A 27,563-nucleotide genomic window follows, 5' to 3' on the forward strand; every position below is an offset into this window, starting at 1 on the left:
GATCCTTTTTAACGTTGTCGCTATAATGTTACGACACAATAATACATTTTGGCCAATTTATTAAAGCCGTGAATAATGTGTTGTTTCCTTCAGCTGACACACTTCTGATGTTCACCATGAAGGTTTTGAATTGCTTGAAATATGAGCATTGAGAACATTATAATTGTGTGTTTGGGACACGGATTTTAATGGTGACTTTTGTTTTTGTAATCAGACTCTCAAAAATTATCAAAAAAAAAAGTGTTTATCGGCCGATATATCAGTTATCGGCTTTCAAATATAGAATTATCGGTTATCGGTATTGACAATTATTTTATATCGGTGCATCCAGTTACTTACCAACCATATTTACATTTATTAAAATGCAATTGCTTCACTTGTGTTGTTCCTAACCTGTATGACTTTCTTTCTTCCGTGAAACATTAAAAAACAGATGTTTTCAGAAAGTGTTTTTCTGCTGGACGGTTTTTACAATTTACGTCTTTTGTAAATTAGGGCTATACAATGACTTGTTCTTTTTCACTTCCAAACACTGTAAATGTAACAGTTTTACTGAAAAATTACATTAAATGCACAATTAGATCCATCACAGTTATTCACCGTATATAGTGCAGAAACTTTCTGTTAACCAATTAACAGTATTTTACCGTTAAAATCACGATCATTTTGTACAGTTTATAGTTCACTAGTCTGACATTAACACAGAGTCTGTTTTTCACATGCTTAGATAACGGCGTAATTAACTTGAGACGGGGTAATTAATTGTGTCCATGGGTGTGGTGTAAGCCATGACTGCTGGGAAAAGGTGAATTTAACAGGTGTGTGTACAGCAATAATCCCTTCATTGCGTTTAATGAAATCCCACATGGAGTCGGACATGTGTCCACACATGAATAATCAGATAATCATAATCATGACGCATGCAGATCAATCGCATCTGCGCTGTTGCAACACACACATCAGTGTGAAAACTGCCTACTCACTAGCCGACACAGTAAACCCTAATGCTCAAAATAATTCATTGGTTTGAGTGGGACAAACTTAAATTAAACGAATTAGTTCAGTCAAATTAACTTTTATGAGTATTTAGCACTTTCTTTTTCTTTCAAGTTCACAGAACTGATATATTCTAAGTAAACTGAACGGTTTCATTGTTTTGAGTTTTATTAAATGAATTATTTTAATTTAGACGAACTTAAGTTTAACTGAAACGGCTGGGATTTCTATTTCCCAGCATGCTTTGCCCATGACACTCAAAAGGGAGAGTAAATGCTAAAATTAAGTGTAATTTAATGTTGTTGTTTTTGTGCAAGAGTAATGTTAAGTGGGAGATTTAGTAGTGATTCATGTTTTGTTATGCTAATTTAGAAGAATTTCTGTTGGTTTTAGGAGAGCCATCATGGTGACAAGTGGTGCATGAGCTTGGTTTGAGAGCAAGTTTATTAAAAGCTTTATAATCATACTCATACAGCAAGTGCTATACCATTGTTAACATGTTAGCAAACTAACAATTTAGCATTTATTGAACTATTTTGTTATAGTGAGCTAAGTTTATACTAATAAAAATGTTAAAGGTTACATACTCAAAACAAGTAAAATGCTTACTTAAACTTTGATTTTCTTAATGTTTGAGGCAACTGATTGCCTTCAATTTGTTGAGTTTTGCCAACTTATTCGGGTTTACAGTGTATACTGAAATGCTACCGCATTCATTTATATTTTTTTGTTTCACTATCTGAGGGAAACAAGAACACACTTGCTGTGGCTATACTCTGATCGGGATCTCACAATGCGCCAGAGTACTACTTTATCATGTGGGAAATGCGGGATACAATGCCCTCACAATGCAGAGGAGAATAGCAACTCTCTCTTTATCAGCTTCCAGCTCCCGGGCTTCAGGCCAAGAACGGCTCTTTCAAACACCAGCGCATGAAAAAAGCCCATAAACCAACTTTGCTAGACTCACTTCTCACGTCTCTGCCTATATATACATCTCCAGTGATGGTTTTATGATCTGTTTCTCGTCTGTGCATTTCACCTGTTTAATTGTAAGGCCGTTTGCGCTGGTTCTTTGTCTAGTGTTTGCATGAATGCCGGCACCTGGGTTTCATTAAAACTCTGTGATCAAACGCAGGTGTGTCTCTGGTCTTCAAACACTTCTGAGAAAACACACTATATGCTCTCGCTATATTACAAACAGCTTCCCCAAGGAATCAGTGCTGTACCAGGTATTGGCTTTTGTTGTAAACTTTCCATAGGTCTTGCCCATTTGCAGTTAGCATTTCACGAGGTCTGTAAAGGTACTCTTGTGTCAGCGACTTAAACGTCAGTAACAGACAATAGCTTACATTCTTAGTGTGTGTTTTGTGTTTTGCTGTCGGGCCGTTTGGCAAAGAGGCACAGAATGAAATGGGATCCTGTTTTCATGTCATGACACAGAGGACTGGTTTGTACAGTATAGTGTCAGACATCTCGCAGTCCGATTGGAAAGATGCCGTTTGCTTTTCTTGCTAAGATACGGAATATCTGCGGATCTCATTTCACTTGTTTCTGTATTTTTTCTATATAAAAATGTTGATGCAATATAAAGTGTTTCCTCTGGCTCTTGTTGTAAAGTCCCCCTGTAGTCAATCATTTTATCCCTTAAGACTCATCTCCATCACCAAAATTATGTTTTGAAACGTTTTTTGTTCCTTGAAAAATGTTCTCAATGCCTTAAAATGTCTTGAATGTAACTCGACACCCTTGCCTCATTTAGTATGCGCGGTTCTATGAATATGCAAATGAGCCCCGCCTCCGCCAAAGGATCCACTCGTTGACGATCACACGTTGATCTGATTGGTTACAAGGTAGTTTATCAGGGTTATTGTTTTGCGGCTGACGTTATTGCATGTGTAGAGTTTCCCTTTCAGACGCAATATTTATGGGAGGAGAGAATTTAAATGAATCACGCGAGATGATTTACTAAGGTTAGTTCGTCAATTTACTGGTATTTTGCACCATTATGTCCTAAGCATGTCCCGTTCGTTGACAAGCATAAACATTACTCGCTCTATCTAGATATTCAGCTTAATGATGATTCTGGAATATTGGTCAAGAACAGGATATTTTCGCTGTGTATAAACCATATGCTTATATGTAAATATGCACTACTTTCAAGACATAAAAAAGATAATAAAATAAAGAACAGCAGTGACCGCAATCATTCCACATGTTTAAAGTTTATGACCCGCCCAACTCAGAAACGATCAAAATGAACTCTAATCACGTCTAATTACCATAGTTTTCTATTTTAAATAAAGAAATTTGAATATTCATGAAAAAGATTCCACAGAAAAGCATCACAACTGTTTTCAACATTGATAATAATCATAAATGTTTCTTGAGCATTAAATCATCATATTAGAATGATTTCTGAAGGATCATGTGACACTGAAGACAGGAGTAATGATGCTGAAAATTCATTGAAAATGCAAAATAAATTACACTGTACTATATGTTCACATAGCTGCAAGAATATTTCACAATATTGTTTTTACTGTATTTTCAATCACACAAATTCAGCCTCGGTGAACATAAGAGATCAAACTGACTCCAGACTTTGAACAGAGAATGTCCATTTACTTGTTAGTATTTATAAGCTACTTTTGAGCAGATGTAAATTCTGGCCAATCACAGAGCAGCACATTATTTCAATGGGCCATGATCTTGTTGCATGCGAGTGCATCTATTATTGTGTCATGTAAAACCCTAACTGTGTTTGGTCACTTTACATGGATTTTTCCCTTTAAGTGTGTAACTTTGCTGATAGTTAAACATCTCACTCAGTAGTAAATGAATAATCTGTCTTTTATCTCTCTCTTATCCTCTCTTTGAAAGCTATGGGTGTCAGTGAACTAATATTTATGTAACCATCCCAGTACATCAAGCAAGATTAACGTCAGATTAAGCCTTTTAGACACATTCTTAGTGCAAATCCATTACCCAAACATCCTTCTGCCAATATCTGTGTTCATTACTCCACATTTTCTACAGGAAAACATCATATTTTTAGTGGAAGCAGTGCATGCCCACAGTAAAAAACATTGGGTTATTTTTTTACCTCAACCGTTGGGTTACACATATTGGGTCAATATGTTGGGTTATTTTTCCAAAAATGTTGGGTAATTTTTTTTATCGTTGGGTAATTTCTAGTAACCCGGCTGTTGGGTTAAATACACATGTTGTATGTAAACTTGTGTATGTTGAATTTATGTACGCACCTATGTATATTCACATTCAATTCTAGGCTCGCCAAGGTATATATAGTTGTATATTTGTTGAGACATATTTATTGTTTTATACAGATAAACAATCTGTGTTTGAAAACAAAGTGTATTTTATTTATTAAAATAAATACATAGATATAAATAATAAATATAAATAAATAGTTAACTTTTAACCCAACTGGCTTTTAACTCAATGCACTGGGTTAAAATACCCCACAGTTGGGAAGGTGCTACACCACCCCATAGTTGGGTTACTCGTTGGGTTATTTTTAACCCAACAATATTAAGAATTCTTTGTATTGCATCTGAGCTGTACATTAATTGGCACCTGCATGCATATCAGCTGGTATGTTTAGCATATTTATGAATTGTGGATGAAAACAGAGCAACATTTCCAGACACAGATCCTCCTCTGGCACAGCGGTTCGGGGTGTATGAGCTCAGGAACGCTGCTGTGATGAGCTGGGTTGATCTGGGAGAGACGCTGCTGTAGATGTGAGGTGACGGGACTCAACACTTGCTCTGTCACCTGATAGCCTCTCGTTTCCATGTTTCTCCTGATTTGGGGGATTGTGTGTTTCTCAGGTGCAGTTTCCCATGAGCAGTTCTCCGCTCACTTCATCTTGTGTTCTCATCACCAGAGCTGATCAAAGCACAGGAGATTACGGCCGCCGGAACCGCAGGAGATCACAGGCGCTGCACGTATCAATGTTCTCAGTGTATGAGAACTGATGCGCCGGCTGTTCTGCCCATTGTGTCTCAGAGGAGGGAGTTTTAAACCAAGCATGAAGCTGACCTGAGATCAGTTTTTTACACTGAAAAATGACAGCTTTTGTTTCTCTTATAATGGTTTCTCTGTGAATATCTATCTATCTATCTATCTATCTATCTATCTATCTATCTATCTATCTATCTATCTATCTATCTATCTATCTATCTATCTATCTATCTATCTATCTATCTATCTATCTATCTATCTATCTATCTATCTAATGGTTTCTCTGTGAACATCTGTCCATCCATCCATCCATCCTGTGGCTTATTTTAACCCAATGCATTGAGTTAAAAGCCAGTTGGGTTAAAAGTAACCCAACAGTTAACTATTTATTTTTATTTATGACATTATTTTAATAAATAAAATACACTTTGTTTTCAAATACAGATTGTTTATTTGTATAAAACAATAAATATGTCTCAACAAATATATTTTTAAATTACAAACTAAATATCGGGGACTCTATTAGACAATCTAATGTAAATATTCATAATTGTGTACATAAATTCAGAATACACAAGTGTACATACAACATGCGTATTTAACCCAACAGCAGGGTTATTACTAGAAATCACCCAGAAAATACTAGAAATAATAATAAAAAAAACTACGTTTTTTAGTCTATCTCTCTGTCTATCTGTCCATCTGTCTGTCTTCATTTAAAGATTATAATATCTATCTGTCTATCTGTCTGTCTGTCTGTCTGTCTTAATTTAAAGATTATAATTTCAAGACTAGATTTTAATTTAGAAATTATATAACATCTATCTATCTTGTAGCCTGCATTTCACAGCAAATTCTTTTTTGGTAGCGAAATTAGACTCCTACTACGGAGAAGGCCGAGCTAATGAATATTAATTAAGTCACGTTGACATTTCTTAACAGTCCTGGAGCGTCTAGCAAGGTCATTTAATCAATATTTGTAATAATGTAAAAAGAAATATCCACTACTGCACTTCAGCTAGGCGAGATGCGCGTTGCGGACTTAATATTCATGAGCTAATCCTTGGCCGTAGTAGGATTGGTGGAATCCAGCGGGGGGGAACCAATGAGCGCATCGGGTGCTTCTGCGCATGCGCGTGCTAGAGAGCGCACCGAGAGTTTGAGAGTTTTCCTCCAGTCTACTGAGTTTGTTAATGGGACTCCCGGCGTGTATAAGTGTTGGGAACTGTTTTATGTTCATAGACACCCGCGAGAATTCCTCACATTGGACGGGAAATTATTTCATTGCTATTTTTATGCTGTCCTAAATTGGATTACATCCGTAATGATACGAAGTAAAACGTAAGTGGTGTTTTATTTGTGTTTCTGTCTTTTTTCTGCACAGACTGACCTCTTCGAACTGAATTCAAGTCTTGACTTTATTCTATTTAATTTGATTATCCGAACAGTATTTCTCAAAGTAGCAGTAGTTTCCTTTGTCATTTTAATTTGCAGAGCGACTTAATTTAAAGAAAGTTAGGCTGACACTAATTGAACATTTTCTTCAAATGTTTGAGAAATTATGCGTTTCATATCTGGTGATATTTCCAGGGTTTTATAACATGAAAAAGAGTTCAAACAATGTTCGTAGGCTATACGACGAAGACGAAGAAACATCTTTCCAAGCCTTTCATAAATTAACTCAACAGGCTTTAATCTTTCGTGAACTGGTGTAAGTGCTGCATTATGTTGACTTGCCGTTTAAATCATTTGCTGTTTTTCCTCCAAACGTGTAACAGTGTTGACAGCAGAGCGCGCTCAGGTGGTGTTCTCTGGCCAGGAAAATCCTGTTTAATTACAGTTATATACTATTTCTATTTCGGTTTCACTCACAATATCAAGTTACTGATGTATACTGATTTATATGAGTCTTTAGTGGGGCTTTTGGAGGTGATCGATGATGATGATAACTGTCGCTTGTGAAAGTTCTTAAAGGTATAGTTCACCACCCAAAAATGAAATTTCGTCATTAATAATTACTCGCCCTCATGTCCTTCCTACGCACTCACTTCGCTTCATAAAACTGAGGTTAAACCTCTGGAGTCACATGGATTACTTTAATGAAGTCGTTACTGTGGTTTGAAAGTGGTAGTTGCGTAGACTGTCAATGGAGGGACAGAAAGCTCTCAGATTTCATTAAAAATGTCTTCATTTGTGTTCTGAAGATGAGCAGAAGACTTACTGGTTTGGAACGACACGAGGATGAGTAAATAATGACAGAATTTTCATTTTGGGTGAACTAACCCTCTAAATATACATCTACCGATTGCCTTGTCAGTTGATAACTGACTTAAAAAAAAAAAAACATTTATATACATACATTTAATCAGTTAGCAGACGCTTTTATCCAAAGCGACTTACAAATGAGGTGAGCAATAGAAGCAGTTAAACTAACAATAGGACAACAATATGTTAGTGGTGTGACCCTTCCCAGTTCAGTGTAACGCAGTATATGTATTTTTTTTAGTAGAAGGGAACAGAAAAGAAAGTGTAAGTATTAATGGATCAAGTGTTGCTGAAAAAGGTGTGTCTTCAGCCGTTTCTTGAAAATGTCAGCAGCTCGGGTACATATCCAGCATAAATTAGGCTAACTACTTGCATACTATTTAAAGCATCCTAGGATTTACCCCATGACCATGAAGTTGGTTGAGGGAATGAACAGTGTCTAATTTTGGGTCATGCTTTAGGAATTTACATTCTGTCATCATTTTGATTTCTATTAGTGTGGAAAATGGTGCAGATCTTGTATTTGTAAGTACATGCATTACAGCGTTCTCATGTTTTTGGCAGCACAACCGCTTATTTGCCCTGCTAGGAATCCTGAATCTGTGTCAGCTTCACTTTTTCTCTTTCTTTTTTTTCAAATCTGTTATTGTCCTGTGGCCTCATTGGCATTAACGAACTGGACCGCAGGAAGGAACAGCACGTAGGGTGTGTGTAGATACTGTACACATGTGGCAGGAGTTTCTCGGAAAACACAAAACGCTTGAGCGCTCTCTCCTTGAGCTGGGATCTCAACACCTCGGGCCCTGTTAAAAGAGAAACCTCAGGTTAAACACGTCCCTGGCAGCAGCACAAGTCCTGCGGGGAAGCACACACTCATTACACACACCCTCGTGTTAATTGGGGGACAAGAGCTGCCAGGTGCCCGACCCCATAGGCTCACTTCGGGTCACGGCTGTAAACAACCTCATTGTACATTGATGACCGGAGCTTGTGTGCTTAAAGCACGCAAGTGAGGACGAACTGCATGATGTCATCTTATTACCGCGGTGCTGTTTGATGATAGCACTGGTTCTTGAAGCCTTTGTAATAACATCTACACTGCCCGGCCAAAAAAAAATAAGTGTCTGTTTTGATTTAGAGGGGACATATCATGAAAATCTGACCTTTCCTGTGTTAAAGTGCTATGATCGGGTCCCCTGTGCTTCTACCAACACAGAAAACGTGAAAAGTGAAACCCAGTAACTTTGTTTTGGTGAGCCTTTCTCTGCGAGCGTGTCAAAAAATAAGCCGATCAGATTTCGCTCCCCTTCCGACGTAGAGGATCTTATTATAATATTACCGTCATTAATCTGCACGTTTACACACACCGGCCGACATTTGGTTCCGAAAGCGACGACAGAGACCAGTTCTAACGCATTATAAACACCTCAGGAACTGTGTACACTTGTGTACAAGTTAAACGCGACGGTACATGCAAGTCGATGAGATGAATCAACGTAACTCTACGACAACTACATAAATGATGTATCCACTAACCATTCAGAAACGTCCATGTGCGTCTAAAAGTTGAACTCTTCCTGAGTCTCTCCGTAAGCCTGCACTCGCTACTGGTTATTTCTGAGATTTTGGATGAGTATCTAAAGGCTCCGCCCTCTTCTGAACGGGGGCGGAGCAGCGGCTCATTTGCATTTAAAGGGACACGCACAAAAACTGTGTTTTTGCTCACCCTCAAAATGGGGCAAATTTGACAAGCTATAATAAATGATCTGGGGGGTATTTCGAGCTGAAATTTCACAGACACATTCTGGGGACTCCAGAGATTTATATTACATCTTGTGAAAAGGGACATCTTATGTCACCTTTAAATAGGCAAATGCTTAAGAGTCTATGATTGGATCATTATTGCAGTGATTATTATGTTTCTGGCATTTTATATGTTTGGCAACAGTTCTTCTAACCCTAATTGATGGAGTGTGTAGCTTTTCATTTCTTAAACAACCATGTAGGAAGACTCATCATGTTCATATTCCAGGATGACAATGTCAAGATTCATCAGGCTCAGATTGTGAAAGAATGGTTGGGAGGAACATGATGAATCATTTTCACATAGGAAGTCCAGGCTTAAATTCATTGAGAGTCTTTGGGATGTGCTGGAGGAGACTTTACAGAGTGCTGGACTCTTGCACTGACAATACAAGATCCTGACCAAAAGTTGATGCACCTCTTGATGGAAAAGAATTTGTGATGTTGATTTCCATCAAGAGGTGCATCAGTTTTTGGTCCTGGAATATGGCCATGATGTGTCTTCCTACATTGTTGTTTAAGAAATGAAAAGCTACACACTCCATCAATTAGGGTTAGAAAACTTAATAATCACTGCAATATTGATCCAATCAGAAGCCGCGTTTTCATTATTCAAATTGCACAAATTGAAATTGTGAATTGAAAATACGCCCGATGGAAACAATTTCGCAAAAACTCCCATTTATCGCAAAAATGTTTTTACGTATATATTTTACGTATACAAAATATTGTAAAAGTTTTGCGCAAATCTGTAATGGAAACGCGGCTATAGACTCTAGCATTTACCTATTTAAATCCACACAGCGACTTTTCTTTTCTTTTTCTTTTTTTTTTTTTTTTTAGTAAATGAACTTTCTATTCATTTATCAAAGAATCCTTAAATGCATCACATAAAAAATCTGAAGCAGCACAACTGTTTCCAACATTGATAATAATCAGAAATGTTTCTTGAGCATCAAGTCATCATATTAGAATGATTTCTGAGGGATCTGACTCGAGTTATGATGCTGAAAATTCAGCTCTAGATTTAGTTTTTATATTTTTTTGCATATTTTATACTTTTACTTGTTAGAGAGTTTGCAGTGTAAAAGAAGTTGTTGTTTCAGTCTGTCGATCTTCTGTCCCACTGCAGATACACTCGAGCGAGCGGATGTCATCTTTCTCCTGCTGTGCTGTATCGATTCTCTGAAGATTGAAGTCTTTAACTTTTCACGGCACATACTTTGATGACACCCAGGAGCCGGAAGTGAGACTCATGGCCACCGTCCCGATCCCCCCTCCTCCTCCTCCTCCTCCTCCTCTTCCTCCTCCTCTTCCTCTGACCCGCACTGACTCTGGCCGCAAACACCGGCTTCGCAATCTCAACTGGGAGCGGATCCCTAAGGAGCGCGTGGAGGGCCGTGAGAGTGTGTGGAGCGGCTCGCTGGACGAGGACACTGACCTCTCCATCGACCTCAGCTCTCTGGACGAGCTCTTCGGGCAGAAAGAGGGCGTAAAAACCGACCGGGCTGCTGGCTTTCGGCGCAGTTTGCTGAGGAGCAGGTCTCCACTAGAGATGAGTGTGGACAAAGTAAGAGCACTTTATCTGCCATGCATGCTTCTTGCAAAACTATACATATAAACTCACTTAATAATGCTGGGTTACAAATAACCCAAAGGGTAACCCAACTATGGGGTGGTGTAGCACCTTCCCAACTGTGGGTTAAGTAACCCAACAGTTAAGTTAACTTTTTTTTTATGACATTGTTATAAATAAATAAAATACACTGTGTTTCAAATACAGATTGTTTATTTGTATAAAACAATATGTCTCAACAAATATATATTTTTAAATTACAAACTAAATATTGGGGAGTCTAGAATTTAATGTAAATATACATAATTGTGTACAAAAATTTAAAATACAATAGTGTACATACAACATACGTAACCCAACAGTTAACCCAACAGCCGGGTTATTACTAGAAATTACCCAACGATTTTAAAAAATGACCCAACATTTTCGGAAAATAACCCAACATAGTGACCCAATATGTGCAACCCAACGGTTGGGTTAAAAAAAATAACCAAGCATTTTTTACTGTGGGGTCATGACCAGGGTTTGACATTAACATGTACGCCAAATGCGTGTGTATTTCATCAGTGGTGTGTAACGCAGTCACTCTTACTAGCCACTTTAGCTGGTTGAATTTTATATATGCCTCATTTTTCAATTGTAGTCTTTTAAAAAGACATCTGAAATAATTATCTGAGTGCAATGTAGTGTTGTCAAAAATATAAATTTTTCGATAATATCTGAAACGCTAATTTTCCACAGAATATATATAGGATACCAGCGTCTCTTTCTCTCTCTCTCTCTCATCTCTCTCTCTCTCTCTCTCTCTCTCTCTCTCTCTCTCTCTCTCTCTCTCTCATCTCTCCGACAGCGAGTGACACACAAACCCGCCTCTTCTCACTCACTCCTTTCATTTGCTCCGGATGAATATTGTTGCTGTTACAGGGCTTGAATTTCAGCGTGGGATTGTGTGTATTGAGCATAATTTTACTCATTCCCTCAGATTTTGTGCTCAAACCCAAATGCGGCACATAAAGCCGACTCTCAGGACTAAACTGAGCTATTTTTAACTGTTTATTGCCCTTAAACTGTCAAATACACTCAAATAATGTCAAAATGCCGGTCTTGGCGAGTATTCACGTAAACACAGTCAGTTTTAAGTGTTTTAAGTGAATGTAAACAGCTGAGAAAGAAAACGCATGTGTAACAGTATAGTGGATCAGTGCATCAGGTCTTAAAGTGACAGCAGCCTAATATTCCTGCTGCCAAATCATGAGATAATATTAAAAATATCTAAATGGGAATTTTCCCCCATGGTATCAATGCCAAAATTGTGGCCAGTGGAAATGCTGAGTGGTTCGTAACTTTAGAAAACCACTAGCCACAGTGACTGATGAGCAAAAAAGTGAATGTCAAGCCCTGGTCATGACTCATGACTGCCAGGAAACATTCAGAAACCGCTTTTAAAGGATGTTCTTGTGTTCAGCTGGACCGAGCACAGCAATGGAATAGATTCCAAGAGTTTTATAAAAGTTTCTAACTTTTAAAGCCTTAAATGCATGGCTGTTTCACCAATCATTATTACAGTCTTCAGATCTATATCGACTCCTGATATTTTAATAACCATTACAAAAGAACAAAATAAAGCAATGTCATATTTTTGTTACCTTTTGGCTCATATTCACTCATATTCATATTCACAGTCTCAACCATATTCTCAAAACTATCGTAACCAATATTTGATTGCACACAGCACTTGCTCTGCAGTAAATTGCTGAGTTTTTCTGATGGTACTTGTGTATACTTTTGTGTTATGCCTGCGGTAATTATGAGTGAAACTTCACGTCATCATTGTGAATCAGAAATTCTTGAGGAATAAAGGTAAATTGCACTTTTAAAGTCATTAAAAGATTCAATTGATGCACAGAAAAAAAAAAGAAAAAAAATGTGCACTATTACATACCTCGGGTCGCTAGCGACCCAATACACTTTTCCCCCAAAAAATAATTAAAAAACAGGCATTCTTTGATACATTTTTTTTTCTTGTTTGTTTATAATGAATACATTTAGGAGTACTAGGAAGGTTGATGTCTAACTTTAAAAAATGAATGAGTGCGAGGGTAGTGGACGACGTCAAGGCTCATAAAATACCTGTGGTGTGTGTTTAAGTATTAACTTCACTGATCTTAACTTGACAGAAATGCAATGTCTATGGCTCAAGATGCTGAAAAACAGGGAGATTCAGTGGCCAAAGACCCCCATATGTATGTTTTCATAGAATGACACATGTGCAGTAATTGACTTAATTTCTTGTTGAAGGCAATGGACTTCATTCTTCCTTTTTTGATGAGTTTTTGTGGGTTTGTGAGCTGATTACCTTTATTTGTATTTGCAGGTTACACTGCTTGACTCGAAACGCAGCATGAATGTTGGGATATTTCTGCGCCAGTTGAAAATGTAAGTTTTGGTTTCTTTTTATATATTACTCAGGCTTATTAAGGCAAGACACCCCAGGTGAATAGGGTAAAAAAATAACTAATAGATATCCCAATACTTCACCAGTTGATTGATTACATTAATAATTGCACAAAAAAATTGTATTACAAGTTTTCTGAAATGTTATGTTTAAATATGCAAATGAGGCGTTATGTAATTACATTTCTAATTTCATTTCTAGAACAAAAGTCTGACCATTGGATAAAGATGTTCAAAATTCATGTTTTTTTTCTAAATATATATTAGAGTCTAAGGTTTTTACTGAGGGGATTCTGGATATCTCTTTTTATCACTCCATAAATCAGAAGATACTGTAGAACAACAGCCATGAATAAATACATTTTCACCCTTTTTTTTTTTAAAGAAATAAAATGTTGTACAAAATCAGGACAATTATATATGAACAAACCCCTCTATAAAAACCTTTAGAATATAGATCAATATACAACTGTAAAGTTTGGTGTATGTAAGTGTTACTGAATCAATGTGTTGTTTCTGGCTCAATGACACATACTGTAATTGAAATCTACTGACGCAAACAGATAAAGTGCTCTAAAAGATACAGTTAAAAGTGTATTTTTGATGTTTTCTTTCAACTGGTCTGAAAAACACACACACTTTATGATTAGCCAAAAAGCCTAAAATCTCAAAATTGAAAGATGCATGAAAAAACACAGTTTCTGCTGTAGTGTCTCGCCTTAAAAGGATGAATAAGTAAAATAAGTCTTCATTTCTACAAATTATTTTGTGTTCATATGCATTGGTATTATATTGGCCGCCCTGCCATCTAGATATTTGTTTTGGGATTTTTGTTACAGTCCCATTTGTTAGGAATAGGAAATGAAGGTGTCCTGGAGGAAGTGTCTTAACACTCTAGACGGGCACGATCTGCAGGCTGTGTTTATTCTGAGTCAATGATTGCCCTCAGACGGAGGATAGATGATGTGTGAATGAAAAGGGGGGGGGGGGGGGGCAGATGACAAGTGTCCAATCAGAACAGCTGGTTTTGATGGTCAGTGAAGGAGGTCAAAGGTCACACCTGCTCTGTGCCCGGATGAGCCGTGATGAGGAATGAAACCTGATCTCTGCAGCAACTTCTCAAAATATGCTCCGAGATTAAATATATTTCAATTCAGGTGTTTCCAAAGAAATGCGATCCATTGTAGTGATGCAGAGTGAAAGCAGTTCATAAATCATTATTCATCCTTTTCAGTGCCAGTGTTTAATGAGAAAAGGTTGGCGTTTTCATGTCAGCACTTGCTCTCTGAGTAAATACATGGGAGTTCCCATCAGAGTTTGAAAACCTCTTCCACGGGACTGATATCTGTCAGAACATGTGGGGGAATTACGGAGAAGTGCTCACGCAGACAAACACATTTCCCCGTGTGTGTGTGTGTGTGTAACCTCACATAAGTGCACACTCTTAAAGTGTATGAGTATGAATTATACTCCGCTGTGTGGCCAAAGCTGGTCTTTGTTCTGCAATACCTTTTCATTATTTCATTTTGAACGCCACGAAGAAACCACGAGAGCCTTCAATACTCTCTGACATTAACAATTACATAACTACAAAACTAGTCGGGTCTTGTAAACCTTTTTTTTGAGACGAGCAAAAGAACCAGCTGTGGGTTTGACACACATCCACATGTCCAAGAGAAACTGGATTGACGAGTAAATACAACCTCATTTAGGTCAACAGGACCAGACGTTGCACTGGCGAAATCTTAAAACGCATTGATTTAAGATTGCATACAATCCAGAGCCCTTGACCTTTAGTCCTGATGCGACTAAAACCCTATTCCGACGGTAATTGTTTCTTATGTGGATGTCCGTAAAAATAAATGTGCATGTCACCTCAGTGATAACGCTCATGTGGTTGGTCGCATGAATGCCTGCTGTAAAGAAAATGTCGCATGCTTGGAATAATATGAATAAATTCTAAATTCTTATTGAATTTAATACTAGCAAAATAATGTTCAATTTATTATTTATTTAAATCTCATTTTTAACAATGGGAAGGACACGCATATATGCCTATTTGAAATGGTTCTTATATTCTTGCATTTTATCTCAAAAGGATGTCACGGAAATGAGCGTAAACAAGTTAATGCAGCCTTTTATTTACATACGGTAACAATAAAGCATTGTTTGTATTTTTAATGTTGTGTATAATAGCCTACATATTTTAAATTGAGTCATATATTGCTGCTGCCGGCCCATTTCACATGTTTATGTGCCTTTTCCTCTTTCTCCTTTCCGTTCGCTGCAGTGGAGCGGTGATGCATGTTGTTCTTGTAAATACTTTCCAGCATTACAGTAATAAAAGTGTACATCTTTAAAATTAGTGGTCGACCGATATTGTTTTTTTGATGGCCGATGCTGATGCCGATATCTTAGAGAGCAGGATGGCCGATATAAAGCCGATAGTTTTATTATATAGGCTACTTTATATTTATTTTAATCAATATTTTATACATTTGAAATAAATTAGAAAACAAATCTTTAAAATAAACATGCTTATACTTTAGATGGCAACTTCTTGAATCTGTAGTCCTGTTACAGTATTTTCCACAAATAAAATAATTGTTTAAAAATATGTGAATAAAAAGGAAGTAAACACTGTAACAGGGCACTCGGTAATCTGGTGATATTGTGCGCACTGGTAATCATATTTTTTCAAATAAAGACAAGGTAACGCTAATATTACATACAGCACACAGTGAAAACTATATGAGTATGACACAGTGGGCAACTGGTTATATATCAGCATATTTTAAAATTAAGGATTTAAAGTGTTTCGCTCGCGTCTCCTGAAGCTGATCTTGTGTTCGCATTCACTCACTTCACACGCGGACCGACCGTCACTCGCAGACAGTAATGCACACTTCACAAGATATCACAGCTGGACTCGATTAAATCTGCAAGGTTTGTGAAATTAAATGTTTATTAGATATTCAGAGATTTGTTTAAATGACGTAGATGCGCATTTGCTGAATGTTGACGGCAAATGAGAAAGTATTTTAGCCTGATTGTTTGCCTTTTCTGTAACAAATAATATAAAAGCAACACTTTACTTTTTTTCATACCATTTACTTTCTTTGTTTACCAGTTCTGTCTAACAAAGTATTAGATATGACTGACAGAGATGGTAAACTAATGAAGACGGAGAATGTGAGTGAGCGCTGTGTGATCAGGCGCTGCCGTTCTCTTCTCAGCGCCGCCCGTCAAAATAAAAGTCCCGCCTCCAACACATCGGCCAATCAGAAAAACTAATCGGCCGATGCCGATATTTTTAAAGTACCAAATATCGGCCGATATATCGGCCTTGGCAATATATTGGTCGACCACTATTTAAAATGCATGCAAATTACAGTGAAGCGCAACAGTTATCGTACGTACGGTGCTCGGCGGTGATCAAAAAGGGGTTAAACTGTGAATTTTGAAGTGATCTCTTCTTGTAAAGTCAGAGATGTGGATTCGGACGGCTAATAAATCCCCTTTGTAAATCAGCCTTGGTGTTCGTTAGAAAACAGTAGGTAATTCGGCCGGGGATTTTTGCGCGGGTGGTGGAAGAAAAACACTGACATTCTGGATTCGGACGGCAATAAAATCACAGACTAACCCCTGAAAATGATGAAAATACCTTACGACCCCATAAGAAACAATTACCGCCCGGATAGCACTTTAGACTGCTCAGTGTACTACAGATTGACAGAGAAAGTGATGTGATTGGCCGTGGTCTCCTGTTTCCTCAGTGCTGTGGAGGAGATCGTGGAGGACGTGAGACGAGGAGCCGGAGAGCGTTATGGAGCGGAGAAACTGGCTGAGCTCTGCAAACTTCTGCCTGATGATGAAGAGGTATCGTCTCTCTATCGTCTGTCCGTCCACATGTTAGAGAGAATTAGATGTGATGCTGCTTGTTACGCCACATGAACTCTTTCTGTTGGACTGAGTGCTGAATATTAAGTCCCTGCCGTTTCCTTTTGTCCAGGAGGCCCGGTTGAAGAAGTTCAGCGGCGACCGTAGTTTACTGGCAGAGCCGGATCTCTTCGTTCTCTTACTGGTGGAGTTACCCAGGTAAGAGTTCAGGACTGAATGATCCAGTATTAACTAGTGTTGTCAAAAGTACCGACTTCGTGACGATACCAGCATTTCCCTCTAGCATTTTAGAGCGCTGTTTTTCACACGCTCAACATATATCTCTCTGATTGGCCATTGCGTTCAAGCACTCAACATATATGTCTCTGATTGGCCATTGCGTTCACTTGCTCAACATATACATCTCTGATTGGCCGTTGCGTTCATGCACTCAACATATACATCTCTGATTGGCCGTTGCGTTCACGCACTCAACATATACATCTCTGATTGGCCATTGTGTTCACTCGCTCAACATGTATGTCTCTGATTGGCCATTGTGTTCACTCGCTCAACATGTATGTCTCTGATTGGCTACAATGATCAACGCTTCAAAAACACGTTGTCTTCATCGAGCGGTTACACAGATACACACAGTTGCGTTTGCAAGTAGGCGTCTATCAGTGTATCCGTCTATCAGTGGATATATTAGGGATCCGCTGATGTGAAAACAATGGTCAATCGTTTGTAAATGAACAGCGCTCAACAGCGCTCAAAATGCCAGAGGGAAATGCTGGTATCGTCACATTTTTAAAACTTCAGTACCGACTTGGGACTCGGTACTTTTGACAACACTAGTATTAAACACATCATGTGTCTTTCACTGAGCGCTGATTAATCCTCCTCCTCCTCATCATCACTAGCTTCCGCATGCGTCTGGACGTCCTGATCCTCCAGCAGGAGTTTGACCCCGCGGTGACCTCTCTCTGTGTGGCGGCCAGATGTCTGCGGGAGGCGGCTCGAGGTAAACCTCTCACTGGGTTGGTTTGGAGCGGTTGCAGCTCTGAAAGCTTCGGCTCGAGTCACACAGTATCAGAGACCTTGTGCTTGAGTTCTGCTGCGATGTTTAACCCTTGTGCATCCGTATGGGCATTTCTGTCTTTTCAGCGTTTTTTATTATATGTTTTTTTTTATCATTTTGCCTGTGTTAATGCCAACTGCATGTATTTTGGCACAGGTGTGTATTTTTATTGAAATTTCACAATTTCACCCCCATTTCCTTTAAAAAATCTATTTTGCACTAGTAACACACAATAGTTCCTCTCAGCACCTTTTGGACAAAATGTCCGCATTGAAACCCATTAAAACTGCTATTTTTAATCCCAGGGCCGTTTAACTATAAAATGAAACGCAATCTTTGTTAATAGGCTTTCATTCTGTTGGCAAGGCTTCAAAATTAAAAATGTAACTATTTTTTACCAGATGTCGACATTTTCTCAGGTTTGGCCTATAAAGCGAATACTCACTTTATTCCTGTGTTCTGCTTCTGCATATCATAGAGCCAATTGGATAAATTATGAAAGCTATAAGTGTGTGTGTGTGGTTTGTTATATACTGTATGTCAGAGTGTGGTTATGTGTGTAATAAAAAAAAAAAAGTGTGTGCTTGTAATATTTGATAGCTGCAAATCCCAAATCCATCCACTGTGTACCAGTGAGTTTTGCTGGATCTAATGGGGAAGTCTGGTACTGCGCCCACACACACTCTCACTGAAAGCTCATTTTTTGAGATATTAATCTCAAATTTGGAGCACGATTTATGGCTTTAATTTTCTAGCAGTTTTTGAGTTCAACATGTTTCATAATGTATACATTTTATATAAAATAATGTTCATTAATCATTAACGTAAAGCTATATAAGTATTTTTTTTTTTGGTTTTACTTTTTACTGTTTTTTTACTTCAACAATAATCTGCCAAGAGTCTTCTTTAAAATGAGACCAAACTTAAGTCTGTGCTCCTAAGCTACAGTTTTTTGACACTGAAAGTTTTGTCCACTATGATGCACAAGGGTTAGTGGCGTGACGTGAGTGTCTTTGATTGATTGATGATGTCTGTACATCAGTGCTTGACGCTCGTGTGTTTGTGCAGAGCTGCTGAGCTGCCCCGAGCTGCACTATATCCTGCGACTGGTGCTCAAGGCGGGAAACTACATGAACGCCGTGAGTCTTTGATCAACGCGCTGTTCTTGATAAGCCATGTCCTCGTGTGAAGCCAGACTGAGGTCTCTTGTGCTTTCAGGGTGGTTACGCTGGAAATGCTGCTGGATTCAGGATTTCCTCTCTGCTCAAACTGGCCGACACCAAAGCCAACAAACCAGGCATGAACCTCCTCCATTTCGTTGCCATGGTGAGTGTCGTGATGATGTCACAAGAGCCTGACTTTCATTATGCCTCTTCACATGAAAGCAAACCGCATGATGATGTCATTATGATAGAATGAAATCCGCTGGAGAAAAGTCTGAGTACGGTTCAGCATGAGTGATTTTCTTCTTCTCCTTTACTACAGGAGGCAGTGAAGAAGGATAAAGACTTGCTGATGTTTCCCAGCCGCTTGAGTCACGTGGGTCCCGCTTCAAGGTCAGGAGACAAACACCTTCTGAGAGCTTTTACGCTCCCTTAAATCAGTCCAGAACAGGGGTGTTCAATTAAAGTTCAAAAAGGTCCGGTCTCTATGTTTCCTGCCCAGCGTAGGTCCGGACAGTACTGTTTTGAAACAGTTATTCATGTCCATCGAGGCAGCCCGAAGAATACTAAAAATTATTATTTTTTAAATTCTAAACACTCAAAATTGTCATCAAAGATGAGAGTCCTGAAAAAGCCAAAAAAGTATATTTCTCCCTCCTCGAATGAATGTAAAAAGTTTAGATCAGATGTTTAAATAGGCTATTTTTATAAACCTTTGTGTACGGCACACATAAGGCCCATTGTTAAATTTAGTTTAAAGCAATAAACTACTTAAAAACAAACAATGTACATAATCTAATAATCAAAACTCTCAAGTTAACTAGTAATTTAAAAGTTTTTTGTCTTCTCTTGCTTTTTTTTATTATGAAATGCTCTTCATATGCTAAATGATAATATAATATGTGATAATAATGATAAATGTATGAAAAAAACATCTAAAAATGCCACACATTAACTTGTCTCAAACCTGGTTTAGCTAAACGGTCAGAGTCATCTGTAGGACAGATACAGTACAATTAATTGTGTTTTAGTTTTTGTGTTGTTAAAATAACGCGTCGTCTGCCGCTCTTAATGCGACGCTTTATGTTTTTAGCAAGAGAGAGAGGGAGAGTGGAAAGGGCCTGAATGAAGCACTTTTAGTTCTAGATAAAAATATTATAGATCTAGTTCTGAAAGATCATTACCATAAACAACCCTGAGTGACTGTGGTGTGAAGCGCTCCGTTGTTTTGACACACTCCTCACTTTAATCTGTAGAAACGGTAAAATGGCGCAATTATGTCCCGTGGTCCGGCATTTAAATAACACTGGTCTAGAGGAATATCAGTGGATGACTGTCATGAAGCCTGTCTGGGTCATATTCCACACCAAAATCAAAAAGTAAATTTTACATTTAATGAAGAAAATATCATCCTTCCCTCACATCCTGTTACAAATCCTTTTTGTCCAGAAAGCTTATTTTATTTCATTTTGATCATTTTTTTTCTTCTATTTTTTTAATGCATTTTTTGGGAGAGTTATTTTTTAAATTTTATCTACCTTTGAATTACTAGATTTAATCAATAAATAATCAATAAATAGTAATTTAAGCACATTCCTCACATTCTTTTAACTTAAATTCAAAATAACTCAATAATATAAACAATTTCATGCATAACCCTTTTAATTCAGCTCAAAATATCTTACATTGGGCGTCTTTAACGACCTCTTGTGGAAAAATAATAATATATCATGATATTTCATGACTCTTGCCACTAGATGGCCTTATAGCTCTATATGGAGCAAACGAGCTGTTCCTCTGGGTCCTAAAGTCAGGTAGCATCAGTATGCATCCAGATACACATGTAGACATTATAAAATAATATTTTGGTAAAGTTTTAGCATTTTTAGTTTGAATTTTGAGCATTTTTAGGTTTTTCTATGTGTACTGAAGCATTTCTCGCATTCCATTCATTCCTAAGGGGGTCAAATTGACCCGTGAGGGAAGGATTTATTGTTACGTTTTACAATTTCAACCTCGAATCCATTCAAAAAAAATGTTTTGTGTGTGTATTCATGGTTCAAGTGCGCCAAAAGTCCTGGGGTATTGGACCCCTCTGATGAACACTCAATTTGTAAAAATAAAAATAAAAATTCACAAGAAATTTCCGGGTCAAAGTGACGAAGGATGAAGGGTTAAAATAGGCGTTGTTTGTTGTGATATAATTTGCATCAGCTTTACACAAAAGTAAGTTGTGCACGTATTCCTCTGTGGATAATATTAGAGAGTGAACGATCATGTATTTTTGCGTTCAGGTTGTCAGAAGAGTCTGTGCTGGAGGATCTGTCTCGACTGCAAAGCCGAGTCTCAGCGCTCAGAGTCAGAGCTCAGGCCGATGCCGAGATCCAGATGCAGACCAGAGCCTTTCTGGAGGTGTGTGTGAGTCCAGGTCATGTTCACAGATGCTGATGCTCCTGTTCAGCCTGTAAATCCCTCACTTCTTCCTTCAGGTTGCGGAGGTGAGGCTGACCGAAGCTCAGGACGAGCTGGAACGCTTACAGGAGAGCAGTAAGTCTCTGGTGGAGTTCTTCTGTGAAGATGACAAGACCTTCAAACTGGAGGAGGCCTGTCAGATCTTCCACGGCTTCTGCCATCGCTTCCAGAGAGCCGTGCGGGTGAGCGGGACTGTCTCTTTAAATAGAAACTACTAAAATGAAGTTTAAAGTCCCCCTGAAGTTAATCATTTTATCCCTTAACTCATCTTTGATCACCAAAATGACATATTTAAATTTTTTTCCTTGAAAAACAATTCTTCATGCCTTAAAATAGCTTGAATGTAACTCGACACCCTTGCCTCATTTAGTATGCGCAGTTCTATGAATATGCAATTGAGCCCCGCCTCCACTCACTCACTCAGCTCAGAGATCCACTGGTTCACCAGGGGGGTGTTTCCCGAAAGCATCGTTAGCCAACTGTGGTCGCAAGTTCAGTCATTATCAGCAGTCCATTACGAGTCAACGAGTCATTAGTTCAACGAGTCGGTGTTTCCCGAAACCATCGTTCTAACGAACATTTGCAAACATCATCGCAGAGTTGTGTGTTTGGAGCGACAGATCTCGACCTGTGGTTAGAAGAAGAGTTTCTAGTTTGCATGACATGTGGACTCAATAAATCCTTATCTTGAGCAAAATAAGCAAGCTGACATTCAGTACAACCTGTGTCTTTTATTTAGAATACATACAAATGTCATTTAGTTTTTGAGTTTGTCAAGAGATTTAAAGCGTCGTTTTTTGAAGAGTGCGCATGTGTGAACGTGCTCTAGTGCGTAAGAACGAGCCTATGATTGAATCTGGAAATAAAGCAAAATAACTGAGAAAAATGAGAAATAGTCCTCAGATGCATGTCTGTAATTTATATAAAAACATCTAGCGTTAATTCAATCTCAAACAGATTTATTAAAATAAGTTATAACTCCACCACGTGCGTGACATCATTAACTAACATGGTTGAACGATCAAGTTGCGACAGTATGGTTTCGGGAAACAGTCGTGACTGGCAAGTTGATTTCTTTAACGATTCATCGTACTGTGGAAGTGAAGCAGGGAGTTATGTAGTTGTACGGGAAACACACCCCTGATTGGTTACAAGGTAGTTTGTGACGTCAGAAACACCAACGATTTCAAAGCGTGTGTTTGAGACTGTCTTTGGTTCACTGCAGTTTTAAGGAGGAAATACTCAGCAATGGTGTCGACTTATGAACTTACACATGATTTGAGTTAAAGCAGATTAAAAACACCACATAGACACATAAACAACATTAAAAGCTGGATGTTCACCACAGGGGGACTTTAAATGTACTTTCCTGAACCTTGAGCTGCAGAAATCTGAATCTGAAAGTGTTATTACAAACACTCAAAGTTTAACTTGACATTTTCATGTAAATGTGATTGTTAGCAACCACTTAACTGATGTTTAATTGGTTAGATTGTTTGGTAATATTATTGATAATATAAACATACGCTACTAACCAACAGGAAAACTATGGAAGCTTGTTTCTGCCAATGAATAAAAAATTAAATATGTAATTCTGACTTTTTCTCTCTCAATTATGAGAAAAAAAGTCAATTGTGATATGTAAATTCGCAATAGTGAGAAAAAAAAGTCATAATTATGAGATAAAAAGTCGCAATAACTATATAAATAATATAATGAAAAATCATGTTTATTTATTTATTTATTTTTTTTTTTTTTATAAACAAGCTTTCATAGAAAACATCAACTTCATTTGATCTGTAAATGCCAATCAAATTGCAAGATTTTTCTTCCAATCAGAAGAACCATCATTTCAACCATGCAGTTATTCAAATGTTTAATGTATAGCATTTTTAAAACATTTTAAAAAGCTAGTTACAGATAATGGCATTAAAAAGCATGTTAATAGGCAAAAAATACAGATTAAAAGGCCAAATAAAGGCATGCATTTAACTTGATGAAATTCAATACATTTTATTAATATCCATCAACAGTATGTGGTTATATACATTATATTTACTTGTATAAATAAAAATATAAAAATATATAAAGCGCTCTGTAAATGTAACAAATTATTATTAATTACTTGCATGTAATGCACATTTTTTATACATGTAAAATCTTCCATGAACATTTTAAGTGACGCACATCTGTGAATCAGCTCATTGAAATGGTCGTTTCAAACCTGACTTTCTCGCAATTTTAAAGTCATAATTATAAGATTAAAAAGTCGCAATGACCTTTGCAACATTATCAACCATGCAGTCATTCAAATGTTAAATGTTAAGTTTGAAATATTAAATATGTTAATATTAAATATATAAAATAAGTATTTCAAAACATATTAAAAAGCTAGTTGCAGATAATGGCAATAAAAAGCATGTTAATAGGCAAAAAAGAAAGATTAAAAGGCCAAATAAAGGCATGCATTTAACTTGATAAAACTGAATACATTTTATTAATATCCATCAACAGTATGTGGTTATGTACACTATATTTACAACGTACATTTTTATACATGTAAAATCTTCCATGAACATTTTAAGTGACACATCTGTGAATAATCATGTTGGTTTGAAACTGAAGTGTACACATGTGACTTGTGTCCTTACAGGAGAACACAGAGAGGGAGTTGCAGGAGCAGCGGCGCGTGGCCCGCGAGCGTGAGAATGTGGGAAAGCGTCGTTCCCTGGCTCTGTGTACGGGCCTGGAAGAGGAGCGCGAGTCCGACGACCTGGATCACGCTCTGCAGAGGAGCTTGAGTTACACGGGCAGCCGGCGAAGCCTGCGCAGACTCTCACAATACTTCCTCCGCTCCAGCGAGAGAAACAGCACATCTGACGTCCAACAGCAGACAAACTCATCCCCGAGAGACCCGGAGCTCATCGGACACTCACTGCATCAGAATGAGGAAGCTCGGTGTTCAAGCACAGAGTCTACGTGTGGCCTTCAGCAGGACTCAACAGACACTGTGAGAAGCCATTCTAGGCTGAATACGAGGACAGTCCCCAGTGATAACGCTTTTGTTGCTTTGGGAAAAACAAGTATCACGTCACATCAGCAGGGGGCAGTGAATGTCCTCCCGCTCGCAGGAATATCCCCTAACAAAGTGTTGAAAGTTGAGAAACGGGTTCAAGACGCCTCTGAAAGGCTGACGCAGATTGCGACTGATGCTGAGAAGGATCCTGAGAAGAAGGATTGTGTGAATGGCAAAGCGTCTCAATCTCAAAGAGGAGCAACACTAGACACAGACACCAAAACTGACACTCGGTTGGGAAAGACGTGGACTGATGCGTCTGACGCTAGTCCGGTTGCGCGGGAGGCGTGTAGCGCAGAACGAGAGCACGTTTACCCTCGTGTCGGAGAAACGCTGGAGTGCCACACGCTAGTGAAGGGCCTTCGCTCATACGAGAGCCTTTCTCCAACCGTGACACGACCAGCCGCAAATAATCACTGTTCAAAATGGAGGAAAGAGCGGGAAGCTGAGGAGCGAGATTGCGCTAGCTCACCCCATGCTAAGGATGACAGCCGTCTAAAAACTCCCACTCGAGGATCGACTAAAAGACTGATGGCTCCCAGAGGAGCGCCTTCTAACTACAGCGGGATCCCAAGAGTGCACAGCAAGACTCCCGCTGATAGTTTATCAGCTAGTCAGGTGTCGCGTCCCGCATCCGTACGCACGTCGCTAATGAAACGCTTCACCGGAGGCCAAAATGAGCTCAAACGTAATAGTAGCGCGAGGCAGAAAGTGAACGCGGCGTCTGATACGGGGAAACTAAAAGGTGACGCCGTTGAAAAGTCGAAGCAGGACGAAGACAAGCAGTTTGTGAGGGGCTCGCCACTTCGCGTGTCCAAACGGCTAGCGCCCAACTCTGAATCCGCGGCTAACCGCACCATACACAGTCCCACCGCGGCTACGACCGCGAAGACCATCCGCACGGCCATCATAAGTGCGGCCAAAGCCAAGACGAACACCAGAATACCGGGCCCTAAAATCCCCAGAGCTGCCGCCCAACCCATGTGGAGATGACATCTGATTATCTGTGCCTTTATGAGATGTCGTAACATGCATGAGTAGGGTTGGGCATCATTTGAATTTTAACGATTACTATTTCGATTCTGCTTATCGATTCCTAATTTCGAATCCAACAAGGAAAAAAAAACTTGCACAAAAATGCTGGGTTGTTTCAACCCATGTTTGGGTCAAATATGTGACCCTGGATCACAAAACCAGTCTCGAGTCGCACGGGTATATTTGTGGCAATAGCCAAAAAGACATTGTATAGGTAAAAATTATTGATTTTTATTTTATGCCAAAAATCATCCGGATATTAAGTAAAGATCATGTGCCATGAAGATATTTTGTAATTTTCCTACCGTAAATATATAAAACTTGTATTTTTGTGAGTGAATGCAGCACAATCTTCAACATAAATGAACAACTTTAAAGGAGATTTTCTCAATGTTTCGATTTTTTTGCATCCTCATATTCCAGATGTTCAATAGTTGTATCTCGGCCACATATCGTCATATCCTAACAAACCACACATCAAGGGAAAGCTCATTTATTCAGCGTCCAGGTGATGTGTAAATGTCAATTTAAAAAAAATTGACCCATGTGACTGGTTTTGTGGTCCAGGGTCACATATGGACAAACCCAACCATTGGGTTTAAAAATGTAATTAAAAAATGTAAACCAAATGTCGGGTTTGTCCACATTTGACCCAAACATGCATTTTTTTTTGTCTTATTGCAAAACATTTAAACAGCTGCTGTCACTTTAAGAGTTGCCCAATGGTCAGAAAGAAATCGATAAGAAGAATTGAAATATTAATTTTATAACAAGTATCCGATTCCTGACCTCAAGTATTCGATTCCAGAATTGTCGATTCCCAACCCTATGCATGAGGAACTGAAGGTGTGTGAACGGTCAACTGTTGTCTCCTTTGGAAATAAAGGAGCCATTCATCGGGTCTGGCCAGAACGGACCGTCAGCCGCTGTAATGGACCCAAGCTGAGTGACCAATCCTCTCAGAGCTCAGGTCACTTTGAGTTTCGCCTCGCGTTTCAGGACTTTGCTGGAAACGCTGTACCTCTGAACGCTCGGGTGCTCTGAGCCGGGAACAGCACACATCAGACCGGCTCCTGACACAACCGGCTTTCAGGATGGGTTTTGTTTCCTACGTTAGACTGTCAAAGCGAACAGAGCTTCCCAGGTCAAACACACCTCAGTAAATGAACCGGTTGATTTTAAACCGGCCCTTCGATTCAGGTCAAATTGACTTGTGTACTTCAGTTACAGGTACAAAAATAATGACGCAAAACTAATATGTAATAATTCAAGATCCCAAAGCAAATGCGTTGAGTTTCCATTTGTACATGTTGAGCTTCTTCCTCAACGTTTGATGCACTTTACAGATGAGAGAGATTTAATGCGGGCAGGTCTCTGTGGTAATCTGCTGTACATGTGTGTTTTCTCTACGTGAAATGTTAAATTAACTGAGTCAAAAACACCTTTGTAATATTTGTATTTGTAAATAAGACTTTGAAATAAAGAATGAATAGATTGTTACTGTTCATCGACATTATATGCTTCTCCTAGTTCTAGTCTACTGCTGTTATCCTTTTAAAATTCTTCCAAATAGTTACAATTTATTGGTCAAGTCCCCCTGTAGTCAATAATTGTATCCCTTAAAATTCATATTTGATCACCAAAATAACATATCTTAAAGTTTTTCCCTCAAAATAAAATCTTCATGCCGTAAAATATCTTGAATGTAACTCGACACCCTTGCCTCATTTAGTATGCGCGGTTCTATGAATATGCAAACGAGCCCCGCCTCCA

General features: G+C 38.5%; 1 protein-coding gene across 2 annotated transcripts; it reads left to right on the forward strand.

Moving 5' to 3' along the window:
• Positions 1–6,161: 6,161 nt before the first annotated feature.
• Positions 6,162–27,268, forward strand: fhdc2 (FH2 domain containing 2). 2 transcript variants are annotated; one of them, XM_084430016.1, is made up of 13 exons: positions 6,162–6,327; positions 10,187–10,624; positions 13,005–13,066; positions 16,861–16,963; positions 17,097–17,182; positions 17,887–17,987; positions 19,113–19,183; positions 19,263–19,370; positions 19,530–19,600; positions 21,502–21,619; positions 21,697–21,861; positions 24,333–25,792; positions 26,599–27,268. In XM_084430016.1, exons 2-12 carry the CDS (start codon positions 10,310–10,312, stop codon positions 25,746–25,748), a joined length of 2,616 nt encoding a protein of 871 aa, XP_084286142.1. In that variant the 5' UTR covers positions 6,162–6,327; positions 10,187–10,309; the 3' UTR covers positions 25,749–25,792; positions 26,599–27,268. The 2 variants fall into 2 exon arrangements, with proteins under 2 accessions (XP_084286142.1, XP_084286141.1); XM_084430015.1 differs by having other exon boundaries at positions 24,333–27,268.
• The last annotated feature ends 295 nt before the right edge of the window (positions 27,269–27,563 follow it).

This window comes from Rutilus rutilus, assembly GCF_951802725.1.
Source record: "Rutilus rutilus genome assembly, chromosome: 14".
Lineage (NCBI taxonomy): Eukaryota > Metazoa > Chordata > Actinopteri > Cypriniformes > Leuciscidae > Rutilus > Rutilus rutilus.

Excerpts from the sequence above, each read along its gene's own strand:
- fhdc2 (XM_084430015.1), top strand. The coding sequence starts at position 10,310 with ATGGCCACCGTCCCGATCCCCCCTCCTCCTCCTCCTCCTCCTCCTCTT. Across the intron at positions 13,067-16,860 it reads TTTCTGCGCCAGTTGAAAAT|TGCTGTGGAGGAGATCGTGG; the intron begins GTAAGTTTTGGT and ends CTGTTTCCTCAG. Across the intron at positions 16,964-17,096 it reads TTCTGCCTGATGATGAAGAG|GAGGCCCGGTTGAAGAAGTT; the intron begins GTATCGTCTCTC and ends CCTTTTGTCCAG.